This window comes from Triturus cristatus, chromosome 7, assembly GCF_964204655.1.
Source record: "Triturus cristatus chromosome 7, aTriCri1.1, whole genome shotgun sequence".
Lineage (NCBI taxonomy): Eukaryota > Metazoa > Chordata > Amphibia > Caudata > Salamandridae > Triturus > Triturus cristatus.
In genome coordinates, this window is record NC_140590.1 from 490,104,954 (window position 1) to 490,121,930 (window position 16,977).

The window sequence follows — 16,977 nt, forward strand, 5'->3', positions numbered from 1 at the left end:
AGGGCACTTAGGCAGCTCTGCAGGTCTTCCTTGGTCAATGGAAAAGGAGACTCGCCTGAGGTTCTGTATGTCACCAGTAGGTGAACAGCGCTCCATCTTCTTAGGAGGCATTGAAAGTGGGGTCAATCAAGTTCCTGAAATGTATAATCCGAAGCAATGTCACTCTCCAGCGGTTCAGGCTGTGGAGTTCGGGGCCAGTCAAAATTATTTGTGGTCCCAACTATGGTGCCCACTGAAAATGTTGGGTGAGCATGGACTTCCTTGAAGCTTTGCCCCCATGCTCCTGCACACCAGTGCTTGTTACTGTCGTTTTCTAGGGAAAGCGGGATATGTTTTTCCCCACTTACTGCCTTACTGGCCACAATGCAATAAGTATTGCTCTTCGTTGCTGCTCCCCATCAGGGCTGGCCCTAAGTTTGTTTGACCGGGACAGCTCCCTGGGCAGAAGGAAAGTTTGGTGTTTGTTGTGGGGTGCGAGGGGTCATTGTGGTGTGGTGTCAAGAGGTGTGAGGAAGATGGGAGGAGGGCGGGGGGGTTGATGGGGTGCTGACAATAAAGCTGAGGTACATTTAGGGCTGATTATAAAGTCTTTAACGGGACTCGATTGAGACCAAGTGGGATGGTCGAGCTGCTGTTTGCATAACATTAAGTCTTGCAGCTCCCTGTTGCCCCCTCAGAATATTGGCGCCCTGGGCCTGGGCCCAGCTTGCCTATTTCCAAGGCCGGCCCTGCTCCTCATCATACATTTGCTGTCTACACTCGAGGACCGGGCAAGTGGGAGCGTTGATTGCATGAAAATAGTGCCTTGGGAGTGGGAGCAGATAAACTCTTCACGACTGCGTCACATGTCGTCACAGGTCAAGTAGTAGATATACTAGCATGTTGCTTCTGGCATCTAGGATTGGAGCTATGCCCTTTTAAGGACACCACATTTAAAGCTTCACATGTGCCTCCTCAGCTTCATCAGATGGGGACCCCGGACAGGCCGCCGCTTAATTCTACACAGGCCATGGTTTCAAGTAGCCACGCCCCACCGTAGAATTTTTATCTCATTTCTCTTATTTCTCTCCTCTCATTCACATTCCTCTTTAAGACACTGTGCCTGTATGTGACTGAATGCACAGCATGCTTTTTCAACACATTGATCCTCTTTAGCGGAAATGCAGCCTGCATCGCTGAAGTGTCAGTTCATGAAAAAGGTGTGTTTTGTTAAAAGCAATTGGCCCTTACTTCATTGGGTGCAGGGGTTCAATGTTCTTTTTACAATTATACTAGGCTTATTAGTCACAAGTTTGTTGTATTCCTCATTAAATGTTTGATTTATTTCTATTTTCAGGCAGATTTTGCTGTGGAAGCATTGGCTAAAGCCACCTATGAGCGTCTTTTTCGCTGGCTTGTTCACCGCATTAATAAAGCTTTGGATAGGACCAAACGGCAAGGAGCATCTTTTATTGGCATTTTAGATATTGCTGGTTTTGAGATATTTGAGGTATGCTTTTCTGATTTATTATAAACGAGTTCTAACATAGAAAATGCACATGACCCAAGGATGTTGCAGAAATGATTCAAGGAGTTTATTTCTTTTCTACATTGTCTGCTTATTTTATTTCTTATGAATCATAGTAGTATAACGGAGAACGGACAGGTACTATGTGCCCAACGCAACTTGAACTCAAGCTCAACATTTGGAGATGACTTGAGATGTAGGCTTAAATGTTAAATTGTTTGTTGTCTAATGAAAACATTAAACCAGATGTGCTATTTGTAATTACATTTGTGTTTTGTGTGCAGTTAGTATTAGGGAAGCTAGTCTTTCAAAATAATACTTGAAGTCTATCGCCTAGATACAAATCTGACTGCTTTTTATGCTTAATACCAGTCACATGTCTTTATAAGTGGTAGGGCTTGAATCAGAGTTCTGTTTGTCTTATGGTGACCATTGGAATGATTCCCAAAAGGCCACTAGGTTCTTAGAACTCTTGTAAGTCACTGGGTGAAATAATACAGTTTTAATCAACTTTTTTTAACCATTTTTAAAAGAAGCAATTAGATGCTACGTAGGCTGTGGTTTGCTCCACCCACATGCCCTCAATTCTGTTTTTCTATGAAACAGGGAAGATCCCAGCAAGCAAACACCGGCCAACATGTGTTTCATGAAATACATTGGTGTATATCATGAAACCCATGTTGGACTGTGTTTGCTTTATTGTAAATAAATCTGTTTATAGAGAGTAAATAATAAGTGTCCCTCATTCTTTTAGAACAGAGTTGTTTTATTGACATCACACATGGCAAAGCGGATGTCTTAAGACGGTTGCACAACATCCATTTGCAGTGTACTTTTTGCCCCTTTGGATTCATTAAAGATCCCATGCGAGCTGCCGTTGGTTATTGTACCTTTCTGGATGTTTAGTTCTACTTTAAAAAATATATATTTTACTCTATTTATTTTGACAGAGGTTATTTTTATGGGATTATGCATGCTTTGATTAAACATTATAGCCAAATGTAAGAGGAAGATGAGCAAATTAGTTGGCCTTTACAAGTGCCCTTTTGTTTATTTTCCCACTGCAATGTCGACAATTGTAATCATGGTTACGCGTGCGGAAGAAAGACTCACTTCTGGACTGGCTATCTTCTTATAAAGATCATCAACTTCTGCCACATCTAGACATTTTGTAGCTCTGCCAGTGAAGTGAAAACTAGCCTAGGAACTAGAAAGTAAAAAAAAAACGAAGGTATCGCTACTGTGTTTTGTTTGGATTCTCACAGATATCATCTTGAGGAAGGTGACTGATATCTCTACTACTAGCTCTTCTTCCACCACATCCTGATAGACTGAAACTGTATCTTTGACTGTGCTCTGGACCTTGAAATCAAGTTTGACTATTTTGTGAGCATGGAATAGAACTTTGACGTTGAGGGTAGTCTTCATCACTAGGCAGTTGGCAAATAGACATGGGAAATGTTTTTTGGGGTAGAGTTGGCATAGAGAACATACACTGTGCTAAGAGCACTGATCTTACTGCCTATAATGACTCCTCCAGCTCCATGATTGTTGAGGAAGATTTTAGTGACTTCTAAGACAAAGCCTCAGTTGTGCACACTCAGTTCTGTCAGTGTTTGTGTAACAAGCATAGATTTAATATACACAGGAGACACCATTTTGTCTAGTTTCCTTCATTAAAAGCAGAGGAAGGGTCCCACCTATGCTAGAGCGATAGTGTGAATCTTCGTGTGTGATTTAAATATTGTAGCCTACATGAGTTCCAAAGAGTTATGCAGGTTTTTTGACTGGCGAGAACATGGTCTTGTCCTCAAAGATCAAAAGAAGTACAAAGCTCAACCCAAAGAAACATTACTAAGGAGTCTTGTGCAAGTAGATGTGACATTTGTCTACTGCTAAAAATGTTAATTTTCATTAACTGCCCGTTCTTCTGTACCTCCAGTATAGTAAAGTGAAAAGAGAGCACAGTATTAAAAGGTCATTTGTACCTTGACCTTGAGGGCGGCCAGGCTCAGATTTTCTAGTGGGCTGCTGTAATTCCCTCCGGGATAAAATGAGAGGTGTCTTGCAGAATCTTTCCATTTGAATTTGAACACAAAGCATTAAAGTTTTTTTCAAAGGGTCCAGATGGTTTCAACCTATGTTGTTAGGACATAGTTAATTAGTAGACATTAGGTAATTAGTACATTTGACAGCAAGGGATGTCACAATGATTTTTCTTTCCATTATTATTCATACTTAAGTGTAACTGGGATGAAACCTCAGGCTCTGCCTAAGATTTTGGATTCTCTTTTCAAGAAATACTTTGAATGCCAGTCATATGAGGCGATTCCAAAGATGGAGCATGAGTCGAACTCATAACTCTGTGGGCCTGAAAAGAGCCACACAAATCTTTCTTTGTAGGAAAATTGTTCAGTGTTGTGTATAGCATCTGGCGATAACCCTTAAGTGGACGGAGAGGTGTTGCTCCACCATCCCTTATTATCAAAAACAATGGTCCTTAAAAGAGACAGTATGGATGGGATAAATATAGACTGAATCAGTTCTATATTGATGATGTCCAGCCGGACAATCATTGTAATCATTTGATAAATAGAAAAACAAATAGGAGCACATTAATACAGTGAGACACAATCCTGCATCCTACACAAACACATAAAAATTACATTTGGACAAAAACATTACAGGCTAGGAAAAAGTAGCTTGTGGAAATTGGAGATAACTATGGCAATCTTAGAAAAACAGTTTATGCACTTCTTTTATCACATTGGATTAATGTGCATACTGTTTGAACAATTTGTCGACGTTTCGATCCTTTAAAAACAATTATAGGATCATCATCAGGACGGGTAAATTACAAGCCTGAATATAATAGTGCCTGTGGAAAAGGAGAATAGAGAGAAAGATAAAGGATAGAGATTACAAAAACGCGTAGTATGAGCGATACACTCTAATACTAACTGCTGGGCATGCTGCGATCAATGTCCAATGTCAGACAGGTGAGGGTGAAATTACTACAACTTTATCCGTGAGCAGCGCCTCAATTTAGATGGCAAAGGAATACCAAAGACACGTTAATCATTTACCGCGTTCGCGCTTGAATTGCCGTGACAAAAAAGGGCGCGTGGATAAGTTCAGGGTAAGACAGATAAAGACGTATCGAGTGAGGAGGTACAAACAGTGATGCGTGTAACCAGGATCTCGCTGGACAAAAAAAAAACAGTGATACGGCATGAAGGTGCAAGGATAAGAGCATATATTGTGATGCGGTTGCAGGTCATGCGTTTAACGCAGGTGTGTCACTAGAGTTTATGGAGTGAGTGAAAGCACAAGAATTGCTGTGACAATCCTCAAGGAAGCGTGGATAAGTCAAATGTCGACGTATCAAGTGAAAAGAGGTCCAAGCGGTGGTGCGTGTAACCGGAATATCGCTCGTCACTAATAAAGGAGTAATATGGCATGTAGGTGCAGGGATAAAATCGTGAAGCGGTAGCGGGTCATGTGTGTCATTAGACCTTATGGATTCTCACCGGGGGGATTACAGAGAGTGAACGGTGAGACAGTGAAGCAAGGTGAGGTAGGAACCTCGGAGGGGAGTACACACTAGGATGACAACGAAATCGGAGAGAAGTCGCTAACCTCGTCCAGTCGTTGTGAGGTCACAAAGTATAGGGGGGCTCGAATGGAGCCTGGCGGTATCCGGAAAGGGCGGACCTGTTGAGAAAAATTACGCGGGGTGAATGGCATGGGTGAATTGGAGTTAGGTGAAGTGACTAGGGAGTACGGTCCCTTACCTTGTATGAATTTAAACAAGGAACTTGGTTAGGGGGTATGAATCGATGTAGTAATGCGGTTCAACCCGGGTTGGGTGGCGATGCACTTGAAGCCCTGGGGGTAGAAGGGGAAAGGTGTAAGGGCGAGTGCATAATGGAACTCTATGTTGCGTGGGAGTGATGAGAACGTGCTTACCGCTCTGCGGCGGGTTCCGATCCAAGGCTCAATGGCTGGGATGCAGTAATGTCAATCGAAGAAAGCACAACCCACTATCTACACTAAACTGATTTATAGTATGCCCTCAAATGGGTCAAATTTATACAACGGAGCACTGGGCCAAAACAGACTAAAGAAGAAAATATAATAGATCGAAATTTATTTGAATTTGAATGGTCATGATAATAATACTTACATAAAAATTCTGGACAATGTAACAGGCAATACCGTTTTTACACCTGAACAAAAGGTCCCACACAATGAAAACACATAGACGACTCAATCAAACATCATACTCATAAATAAGACAAGACAAACATATACGCTTCAATAATACATATTGATTTTCAATTGGATTTAAAATAAACATCCACAATGTACAGATTGGACAAAACGCAAACTCGTGTATTCCCAGTTCATAGGGGCATGTAGAATCTTCTGATGGGCACGAGAAGGTAAGAGCCAACGTACGTTTCGGTGTTCGCCCGGTCAGGGCTACACCTTCATCAGGGCAACGATGATAAAAGGCGTGTGGGACAAAAATAGGCGAAACCTTTCAATGCAGGACGCTATTAGAGGTAAGTTCTTCTAAATGGTGTCGGTAATACCAAACTTATACATCAAATGAATAGGTGCATCAGTTCTATAGCAGAAGAAGGAAGGAACAAGGTAGGGAAGCTTCCGAGGGGTAGACGGATAATCCCGAGAATGGTCCAGTAGGTAACAATCAAGGGAAGCAACCTGGAACGGGCTGCTCGCCTGAGATTTTTTTTAGGGCGTCGTAAGTAGAATACCCCGGGAGGGGGGCCCACCAAAGGGCAAGAGCCGTACGTTTAGATGATCCACAGACTAATGTAATGTAAGGAGCATCTCAAGTCCAGCCGTCTGGTGCAAAACCGTGCAGTGGTAACTAGAGTCAGGACACCGAGTAACAATGATTGTAGGCCTACAATCATTGTTACTCGGTGTCCTGACTCTAGTTACCACTGCACGGTTTTGCACCAGACGGCTGGACTTGAAATGCTCCTTACATTACATTAGTCTGTGGATCATCTAAACGTACGGCTCTTGCCCTTTGGTGGGCCACCCTCCCGGGGTATTCTACTTCCGACGCCCTAAAAAAATCTCAGGCGAGCAGCCCGTTCCAGGTTGCTTCCCTTGATTGTTACCTATTGGACCATTCTCGGGATTATCCGTCTACCCCTCGGAAGCTTCCCTACCTTGTTCCTTCCTTCTTCTGCTATAGAACTGATGCACCTATTCATTTGATGTATAAGTTTGGTATTACCGACACCATTTAGAAGAACTTACCTCTAATAGCGTCCTGCATTGAAAGGTTTCGCCTGTTTTTGTCCCACACGCCTTTTATCATCGTTGCCCTGATGAAGGTGTAGCCCTGACCGGGCGAACACCGAAACGTACGTTGGCTCTTACCTTCTCGTGCCCATCAGAAGATTCTACATGCCCCTATGAACTGGGAATACACGAGTTTGCGTTTTGTCCAATCTGTACATTGTGGATGTTTATTTTAAATCCAATCGAAAATTTATATGTATTATTGAAGCGTATATGTTTGTCTTGTCTTATTTACGAGTATGATGTTTGATTGAGTCGTCTATGTGTTTTCATTGTGTGGGACCTTTTGTTCAGGTGTAAAAACTGTATTGCCTGTTACATTGTCCAGAATTTGTATGTAAGTATTATTATCATGACCATTCAAATTCAAATAAATTTCGATCTATTATATTTTCTTCTTTAGTCTGTTTTGGCCCAGTGCTCCGTTGTATAAATTTGACCCATTTGAGGGCATACTATAAATCAGTTTAGTGTAGACAGTGGGTTGTGCTTTCTTCGATTGACTTTGTTGTTCCCTTGTCCCCTGTCTACTTATCCCACCTTTAGGGACCCCCCCTCTTTGGATGGGATGCAGTAAGGCCATTGAAGGCCAGGGTTTTATAGCAATACCAGAGACATGTAATGTGATGTGGCGGTGGCCATCTTAGGTGAGGGCTCAGTTGGAAAGACATGGAAGAAATTCTATTGAGGGACAGTGGTGCAAACACAGTTACGCAGGTGAAAGAAGGATAAAGGGATAGAATAGAGGACGTGACTTGGTAATTATTTTTAGGCGAATTAAAAAAATACCTAAGATATTTGCTTCTGAGGCTAATCGTGCTTTGGTAAACTGGAATAAGTACATGGAATATAATTTTTTTTAATTATACAGTTTATCTTAGTTGGTGAAGGCCTGTAACAATTGACCATCAGACTAAAATCAATAAAGTAAAGACATGAGAGACCGGTTCAATAGTGAATATTATTGCGGGGTTATGTGAGTGTGGTAGAATCAATCATGATAGGGGGCAAATAAGCAATCAAAAAGGTGCAGAGAAGAACAAGTTGATGAGCTAGTAAAGGCAGCGTAGGCGGATCCTACAGCAGAGTGGTCCAGTCTTCATTTTGGTTAGTGATGCTGCCAGTACGGATGATCAATCTCAGTTCCTCCTTGTTTAGATGTTGTGCAATGTCTCCACCTCTTGGAGGAGGTTTGACCACGCTGAGAACTGTCCATTTAATGTCATCCTCGTTATGGCCGGCTAGAGTGAAATGCACTACCAGAGGCGCATTAAGGGTTTTACAGCGGACCGTGCTCCGATGTGGTCCAATTCAGGTCTTTACTTTCTGCGTTGTTTGGCCAATGTAGATTTTAGGACAAGGGCATTGAATCAAATCAATGACATTGCAAGTATTACAGTTTGAAAACAACCTTGATTTAAATGCAACATTGTTAAAAGTGAATTTTTTGCCTTCAATTGTGAAAACACACACATTACAATTACCACATTTGGCATGCCCAACCAGTGGTTCAAGACCCCAGTGTGCATCAAGAGTTATGGCTGGTTTAGGTAGAGCGGCCCATATAACATGGTCTTTAAGGTTGCGGCTTTTGCGGAATGCAAAGAGAGGGTGCTTAATATTCAAGTTACCTGCATTCAGGGTCGCCCAGTGTTTAATGATGGCTTTCCGAATAGGGTTTGATATGGGTGAGAATGTGGTTACGCATACCATACGGTTTGTGTTGGACTTGATTTTGGGAGATAGCAGAATCTCCCTCGGGCAGTACCATGCTCATTTTTTGGTCGAGCCTATAGCTGCGCGCATGCGCTGCAATAGGAAAACGACCTCTTGGAGCTCACCAGCACATCGCGCACAAGAGAGCAAGCTCGTGCTCGAAGTCCTGACATTCCATTGGCCTTTGCGTGTGTCTTCCTTAAAAGACCGCACGCAAGTGGGTAAAGGCAGCCGCATGTCCCGCTTTTACCACCCAATGTAACGGCCCTCGGCCTAAGGCTTGCGGTTACGTGCAAGGGCCACATCTGTTTTCAATTATCATGCCCAGACGCGGGCGCAATAATTGAAAACAAATGTTTTTCTCGTTTTATTTACTAGAGCGCGGTAATGCCTCCCTGCACAGAACACCCCTCCCACATCCCAGACATCAACCAGAGCGATGCCGTGGCTGGTTTCACTTAAATCACTGTGGCTCCCCTCCCATGTCCCAAGCCGCAATAGCGACGGTGTTTTTTTTCGCGATGTTTGTGCATACATGATTCCCTTTAGTCTGCAACTGTGGGCCGTATACAACTTTAAGATACACAAAGCACACCTGGCAGCACGCTCTCCCACTGAGGATCATGTCATGTGTGTGTGTGCGTGTGGGGGGTCTTCTTTAGCCTCCCCCGGAATTCGGCAGCAAAGTGCTCAGCAGCGAGCATGCATGCAAGTTAAACTGTTAAACGGAGGCCGGGGAGTTGGGAGATGTGTCTGGACGGGAAGCTGATTAAATCCTGGGCAGGGAGAGCACAGGATAGCGAAGTGGGACAGAGCGGCGCATCCGAGCTAAGAAGCGGGAGTGGAGGCCCGGAGAGGGCTGACTGACGGTGCTGAAGCCCTCATAGGAAGGTAGGCGGTTCTGTCTCTCCCGGGGAAGGCTGGAGTGTGACCGGGACAGAGAGGGGACAGGGTGGACAATGCACCCCATCCTCTCGGAGCTGGTGTACTTTCAGGGGGGCTGGGGTGAATTGATAAGACGTTAGACTGCGGAGCCCTGATACAGTGGGTCCGGATTCATGGCATCACCAAGTAAGCAGGACTTGGGGAGGGTTTAACCCCACTACTGCCTCCCGTGCAGCAGAGACATCCCCTAAACTCTGGAGGACTTTGGTCAAAGCGAGGGGGGCGGGGAGGCGCAGCACACCTGACACCATCTAAATCTTTGAACGAGACATGTTGGGAGATCACGGAGATGAGAGTTCCCTTCGTGCGGGGAAGTGCAGGGCGCAGTTACTATGTGAAAGAGATTGTGCGAAAGGTGCAGGAAACACCCGGTCATGTATGCATTTACAGGCTATAGCTGCATTTGCCTACTTAGTAGTAGCAGCCAGCAGTAGATATCACAACTCAAACGCACTCACTACATTAATGTGGTCTTAGAAAGTAGTCACGGGGGTGTTCTGAGTGTGGTGTCACGTGGCAAGTGAATGACAACACAGCTGGTCTGAGGGTATGAGTGCAAACTGATTCCCGTACCTCGCAGGTTGCCTGAGTGAGCGCTGCGGGCTCTTCCCAGACCCCCCTATCCCCCCTCCCCCCCAGGGCTGTGTGGAGACTCCCCCCAGAGAAGGTCGGCTAGCTTTAGATTCAGCACCCAGCATGTATATGAAGACGTCTCTCTCGGTAGCCAGCATGGCTGCGGCACGTGCAGTGTACTGACATCGAGGACACACACTCCATGGAGTGCCGGAGCCTCCGGGACGCATGCCTGACGCCGCTGCACGCCTGAGGGTTTCCGTTCCTCAAGGGCGCCATTCCCCTTGGGGTGTCCTGACGATGTTTCCTGGCTCCTCCTGTGGGAGAGTGTCGTTACAGGTGTAGGGTGCGTGGAGTACGGGGCTCCCCAGTCCCTTCTGGAAGAGTAGGTGGAAACAGGAGCACAGGTGAGCTCCTCTCTTCTAAAGGAGGTTTTGTTTCAGGAAAGGGGGTTTCTTTAGCCTCCGAGGCCCCTAACTTAAAGGCCTTTATTGGAGGGAACTAAACAGTTACCTATGTGCGACAAAGTCATGAACACACCAGCGATGTGCTTCCAAAGACCATGAGGGCCGATTTTCATGGTGGGCACACTTCGGGGGTGTAATCCAAGCCTGGATGCGAGGAGTAGCTCCGGCGACATCTAATGCTGGAAACGAAAGCACCAGATGCAGTAATGCTTTAAACACACCAGAGATTGGTGTTCAGCATTTAAAATAATCACAGGCTGTACTACCAAATCGAACATGCCACACAGTTTGTAAGCAGTCACCACTGGCTATTGCATTTGTGTTAGAAAATGTCTCGGGTAGAATCGTCTCCGAAGTACACGTGCACCAAGTGACCCGGAAGGTACAGGCCGACGACAGAGTGTCTTTAGATGTAAGCTTTCCTTTTGAGGGATCAGTTCCATGGCCCCACTCGGCCTCCATACACTCTGCCCCATGGTGGGTGAGAATCAGTGGCCTCTGAGAGGTAACTCCCTCCCATTAGGAGTCAGAAGACACAGTCCCTGGGTGGGGTGAACTTCCGTGCCTTGTGACAGGCCAGTCACTTGCTCCCCACTGAGCCCCGAGACACACATCGGGCAAGGTTCTAGTCCTCTCAGAGGCCAGTCTCCCTCCCACACGTCTCATCGCCTTGTGGGGGCAAGTATCTCCTTCTGAGAGCTCATCTCCACAGAGCCACGAAATACACGCATGCACACAGTGCCCCACAGTGAGTAAATACCAACCACCTTGTTACTGAACTGATATGATAGAGCACAATTTCGAACCTAGTTTCTCACTTTCATTAGTTTATTTTGAGAGTTTATCTCACATATTTAGCACAAAAAAGTTCTATCCCATTTCAGCACTACTGCAGGTTATGTTCGAAGTCCTTATGTTTAGGGGGTACATCCGTAAAAAAAATACAACTGGTGGGATTCCCACTCCTGTTCATGGCACACTTTCCGTCAAGCTCTACAAGGCACATAAAGTACCCTTGATTTTAGCAGGCCTCAGAATGCCGAAATTCTAGGAGTGTAACACGCCATCTTTCATTCTTACCCACGAGTGCAACAGGGATTGACTCCTCAGTGTTGGCATGTCCCTCCCCCACCCCTCCCAAGCACTCAGGGGTTAAAAGACGTATAGCTTTAGAAAATGAACAGTGACAAATGGCGGCTCTGTCTAAGATTGCAGGCAGAGTGCGGTCACCGGTGCCATCCTTGATGCTATTGTCAAGCACACGTGGTCTAGCCACTGTGAAACACTGAATATTCACAAAATTATTATATCTACATTTGTTGTTTCCACTACAAGGCAAACCCGCTGTTTGCCTGGCCTGAGTAAACTAAACTAGATTTTTTCACATAATTAATTGTACAAGTGTTATGTAATCGTATTCCATAAGGCTGTGGCACCTTCCTGCCACTGTACACCAGTGATGGGGGTTGTGATCCCTGTCTTACAAAACTGATTTTAAAAACCTGCAAATTTCACGAAACAAAAGATGATATTCCATATTTTCCATGAAGGGGACACCAGAACTAAAATTTCCGAATAAGTCAGGTGCTTGAATCTTCAGATCATAGAGTAATGTAACATAGAGCAGCCTAACAACACATACAACATGCCACAACAAAACCTAACACATACCTTAACACAAGGTAACATAAAATGTTTATTATATTCCATAACTGACCAGGCAAAAGTTATATAGCTTCATGTTAAACTATTGCATTTATGCAGTTTGAGCTATTGGCATTGTAAATGACAATGCCCTTTATTTATGTTTATTTATGTTTTGGTTTTCAAAACATAAATAAAAGGCATTGTCATTTACGATGCCAATTGATTAAACCTACGTAAATGCGAGACCTATTGCATTGAAAATGCTTGTTGGGCATTGCGTACGAGTCGTTTAGGGGAACCTCGTGCCTTTAGCTTGGTAGACAAGGTAGATGCCTCATGAAAGTAATCTTCTCTTAAAAAGCAGAGCAGGTGCGTCTGATCCTTAGAAACTGAGAGTATGGTAATGAGTCACGTAATGCTCGTGAGTGATTGCTTTCATAGCGAAGAAGCGTGTTTCGCTCTGTGGTTTTTCTGTATAGCCCCGTAAGTAGTTCACCGTTAGAGTGGTAAATGGTGAGATCTAGTAAAGGGATCGAGGACTTGTCAAGATTCAGGGTGAATTTGAGTCCTAGGCAATTGTTATTTAGCCAGTGTAAAAATTGGTTGAGTGTGTCCTCATTATGGTCAATTGTTACAGGTTTTCACCAACTAAGCTAAACTGTATAATTTAAAATTTATATTCCTTGTACTTATTCCAGTTTGCCAAAGCACGATTAGCCTCAGAAGCAAATATCTTAGGCATTTTTGTAATTCGCATAAAAATAATTACCAAGTCACATCCTCTATTCTATCCCTTTATCCTTCTTTCACCCGAGTAACTGTCTTTGCACCCCTGTCCCTCGATAGTATTTCTTCCGTGTCTTTCCAAGTGAGCCCTCATCTAAGATGGCCGCCGCCACATCATGTTACATGTCTCAGGTATTGCTATAAAACCCTAGCCTTCATTGGCCGTACTGCATCCCAGCCATTGAGCCTTGGAACGGGACCCGCCGCAGAACAGTAAGCACGTTCTCATCACTCCCGCGCAACTTAGAGTTCCATTTTGCACTCTCCCTTACACCTTTCCCCTTCCTTCCCCAGGGCTTCAAGTGCATCGCCACCCAGCCCGGGTAGAACCGCATTACTACATTGATTCATACCCCCTAAGCAAGTTCCTTGTTTAAATTCATACATGGTAAGCGACCCTACTCCCTAGTCACTTCACCTAACTGCAATTCACCCATGCCATTCACCCCGCGTAATTTTTCTCAACAGGTCCGCCCTTTCCAGATACCGCCAGGCTCCATTCGAGCCCTCCTATACTTTGTCACCTCGCAACAACTGCACGAGGTTAACGATTTCTTTCAGATTTTGTTGTCATCCTAGCACGTACTCTCCAACGAGGTTCCTACCTCACCTTGCTTCACTGTCTCACCGTTCACTCTCTGTAATCCCCCTGGTGAGAATCCATAAGCTCTAATGACACCCCTGAGTTAAACGCGTTAGCGAGATTTGGGTTTTGTGCGAGATTCAATGGAGGTGAGATCAATCTTGTTCCAAAGTTTGTAAAGAAACTTTATTGAATTCATCCAGTTAAACAATGCGAAACATCATCCTGATGTAGTTGAGTTTCTTTTCAATGAGATCCCAGTGCATTTCGGGCTCACTGGGGGCCCTTCATCAGGGGAATCTAAACAATAAGATGAACTGTTGTGAAAAATGAGGGACCGCGTCAATGAAAAACATTGTATGATGTGGCTGGTGGGTTAATACGGTGGTGTCCATAGTGAAGACGAGGTGTAAGGAAAAATACAAGAAAAAAATTGATCACTACACTTGATTCCATAGTGACATGCAGTTTTCAATAAGGTAAGTAGAGAAAGGTTAATCTCTGTGTGCGGCATTGTATTAAATCCCCATTTGGGGTGTTCAATCACAATTATGACTGACTTTCAACGAGGCTCGAGAAAAGATAGGGAGGAACGTGAGGTGCCGTTAGAAAAACCAACAGGGGTGTGTGGGCTAAATTGGTGAAAGAAATTAAACCGTGGGAGTCCCAACCGTGCAAGGATGTAAAACGCGTGCAGTTAAAGCGCTCTCTAAAAAAGCACCTGCGAAAATGAGTGAACAACGTGCGTAGGAGCGTTTATGCCGCGGGTGTGAGACAGGGGTGTGACGCTAGGCTATCACTGAAGTGCTCTCGGTTAAAACGCCGATAATCTGCCACAAGAAACGATTGATATTCTAGAAGCCTCTCTTACCTTCTGGATGGATTTGAAACCGGGTGATTGTAAGTCTGCGTTGGGTTTACGGAGAACACAGGATTGTTGGAAGTTAAGGAGCTCGTCAGTGATGACGGACTCACGTCATAATGCTAAAAGACTAGAGCGCATGCAACATGGGGTTATTGGAAAGGTTGAGAAAATCATCGTCGGTGACGACGGACTGAACGTCATATTGCTCAAAGACTAGAGCGCATGCAAGTGCGTTACGTGCCCTATTGTGAAGGGTGTTAGCAAAACTAAAAAGAGTGTGGACGATTAAACTAGATGAAAAAAATAAGTAATACATAACAAACGACTAAATCATTTACAATGAAAAATGTAAAAAAGGAACAGAGGAGCAACCTCGTAATATTAAAACTAAATATTGTCAAGGAAAAAACCTGTCAGACATTAGTGACTTGTATGAAAACTGCATAATGAACAATGAGTCTTATAAATAACACGCAAATTCCATGCGGTCATTGAGGCCCTTAGGTTTCAAGGATTCCAGCTTGTATATCCAAAAGTTTTCTCTTTGTAATAGGAAGGTGTTATTGTCTCTGCCTCCAGTACTGTAGATTTGAGTTGTGAGATGTTGTGATGGTTGTCAAAGAAATGTGCGGCAACGGTTGATTTCGTGTTGATAGTGCGTATATTGCTTTTATGTTCATGTATGCGGGTTTTAATTTTCCTTTCTGTCTTACCCACATATACGAGTCCACATGGGCATTTCAATAGATAAATCATGTTGGTAGTATCGCAAGTGGCATTAACGTGTAGCTTCACGGGAGTGCCCTTCATGGGATGCATCATCTTTTTGTCTTTGATAATGTTGTGGCAATTGCTGCAGTTGTGACAGGGGGTGGTCCTCAGGTATTCTGTGACTTTTGGTGTGATGATCGTTCTGATCAATTCTTGGATGTTTTTACTCCTGGTGTACGCAAACATGGGCTGCTCACGGAATATACCATTAAAATCGGTTTCAAGGGACAATAAAGGCCAGTGTTTGTTGATGGATTGTTTGAAACGGTGGCTCATGGTGGAATACCGAGAAACCACTACCATACGTTGTTGTTCCCTGCGGGTGGATAGTTGTAATAATGCGCTCCGGGTTTTGTTGGCAACTTTGGTGATGGCATTTTGTAGAGTTTTGTGCGGGTATCTTCGGTCTTGAAACCGTCGGATCATCTTCTTGGTTTGTACTGACAATTCATAGTCATCTGACACAATTCTCTTGGCCCTCAGTAGTTGTGAAAACGGTAAATGATTTTTCAGTGATGGTTGATGGAAGCTTTTGTAGTGCAAAAGGTTATTGCGGTCAGTTGGTTTTCTGAATATGGTGGTGGTAAGTTGATTGCCATGCTTGGTCAAAAGTACATCCAGGTAAGTGATGGAGGTGTCATGGATGTTGAATGTGAATTGGATACGGTCATTGATTTCATTCAAATTTTGCAGGGCTGATTTTAGAGTGGCAGATGTGCCTCGCCATAACACAAAAATGTCATCAATGTAGCGTAAGAATAACCATGCTTGTTTTTTCCAAATATCCAAACTTAAGATGTGTTTATTTTCAAAGACATGCATGAAGAGATTTGCATAGGCCGGTGCGGCACAATTGCCCATTGAAGTGCCGGTCAGTTGTAAGTAATATTCATTTTTCCATTTAAAGTAACTTTGGTATAGTGTGAAAGCAAGTAATTCCATGATGAATACTTGGAAATCGTGATCCAATTCTGATTGAAGGAGTGTTTCTTCTATGGCCTCAATACCAAGGTTGTGGGGGATCGAAGTGTAAAGAGATTTTACGTCGATGGTACAAAGCCATACTTCTTCTTCGGTGGGTAATCTGATTTGATAAATTTTGTCAAAAAGTCGGTGGTGTCCTTGACGTAGGTGTTAATTTTTACCACAAACTGTTAGAGGTGTGCATCTAAAAATTTGCCGATAGTTTCGTGTATGCTGCCCCTGGTAGATACTATCGGGCGGAAAGGAGGGTTGTTAAGGTCTTTGGGTATTTGAGGAAGCATGTGCAGGGTTGGTATTCTGGGATGAGATGAGATCAGTTATTTCTTAGACCTCTCGTTAATGACGCCAGTATCTATGGCTTTATTCAAAATCCCTTGTAGTTGTTTTTGGAATTTGTCAGTGGGTTTTTTCCTTGACAATATTTAGTTTGAATATCACGAGGTTGCTCCTCTGTTCCTTTTTTACATTTTTCATTGTAAATGATTTAGTCGATTGTTATGTATTATTACATTTTTTCATCTAGTTTCATCGTCCACACTCTTTTTAGTTTTGCTAACACCCTTCACAATAGGACACGTAACGCACTTGCATGCGCTCTAGTCTTTGAGCAATATGATGTTCATTCCGTCGTCACCGACGATGATTTTCTGAACCTTTCCAATAACCCCATGTTTCATGCGCTCTAGTCTTTTAGCAGTGACGTGAGTCCGTCGTCACTAACGAGCTCCTTAACTTCCAACAATCCTGTGTTCTCAGTAAACCCGACGCAGACTTAGAATCACCCGGT

The 16,977-nt window shown here is 43.9% G+C and overlaps 1 protein-coding gene across 4 annotated transcripts in view; it reads left to right on the plus strand.

The window, feature by feature from the left end:
• The window catches only part of MYH10 (myosin heavy chain 10), a 1,171,079-nt gene that overhangs the window by 394,953 nt on the left and 759,149 nt on the right, over positions 1 to 16,977 (plus strand). For all 4 annotated transcript variants that reach the window (XM_085616842.1, XM_085616841.1, XM_085616843.1 and 1 more), the window contains one exon: positions 1,337 to 1,489. In XM_085616842.1, coding sequence (XP_085472968.1) covers positions 1,337 to 1,489 — 153 coding nt within the window. The remainder of the gene's footprint in view (positions 1 to 1,336; positions 1,490 to 16,977) is intronic.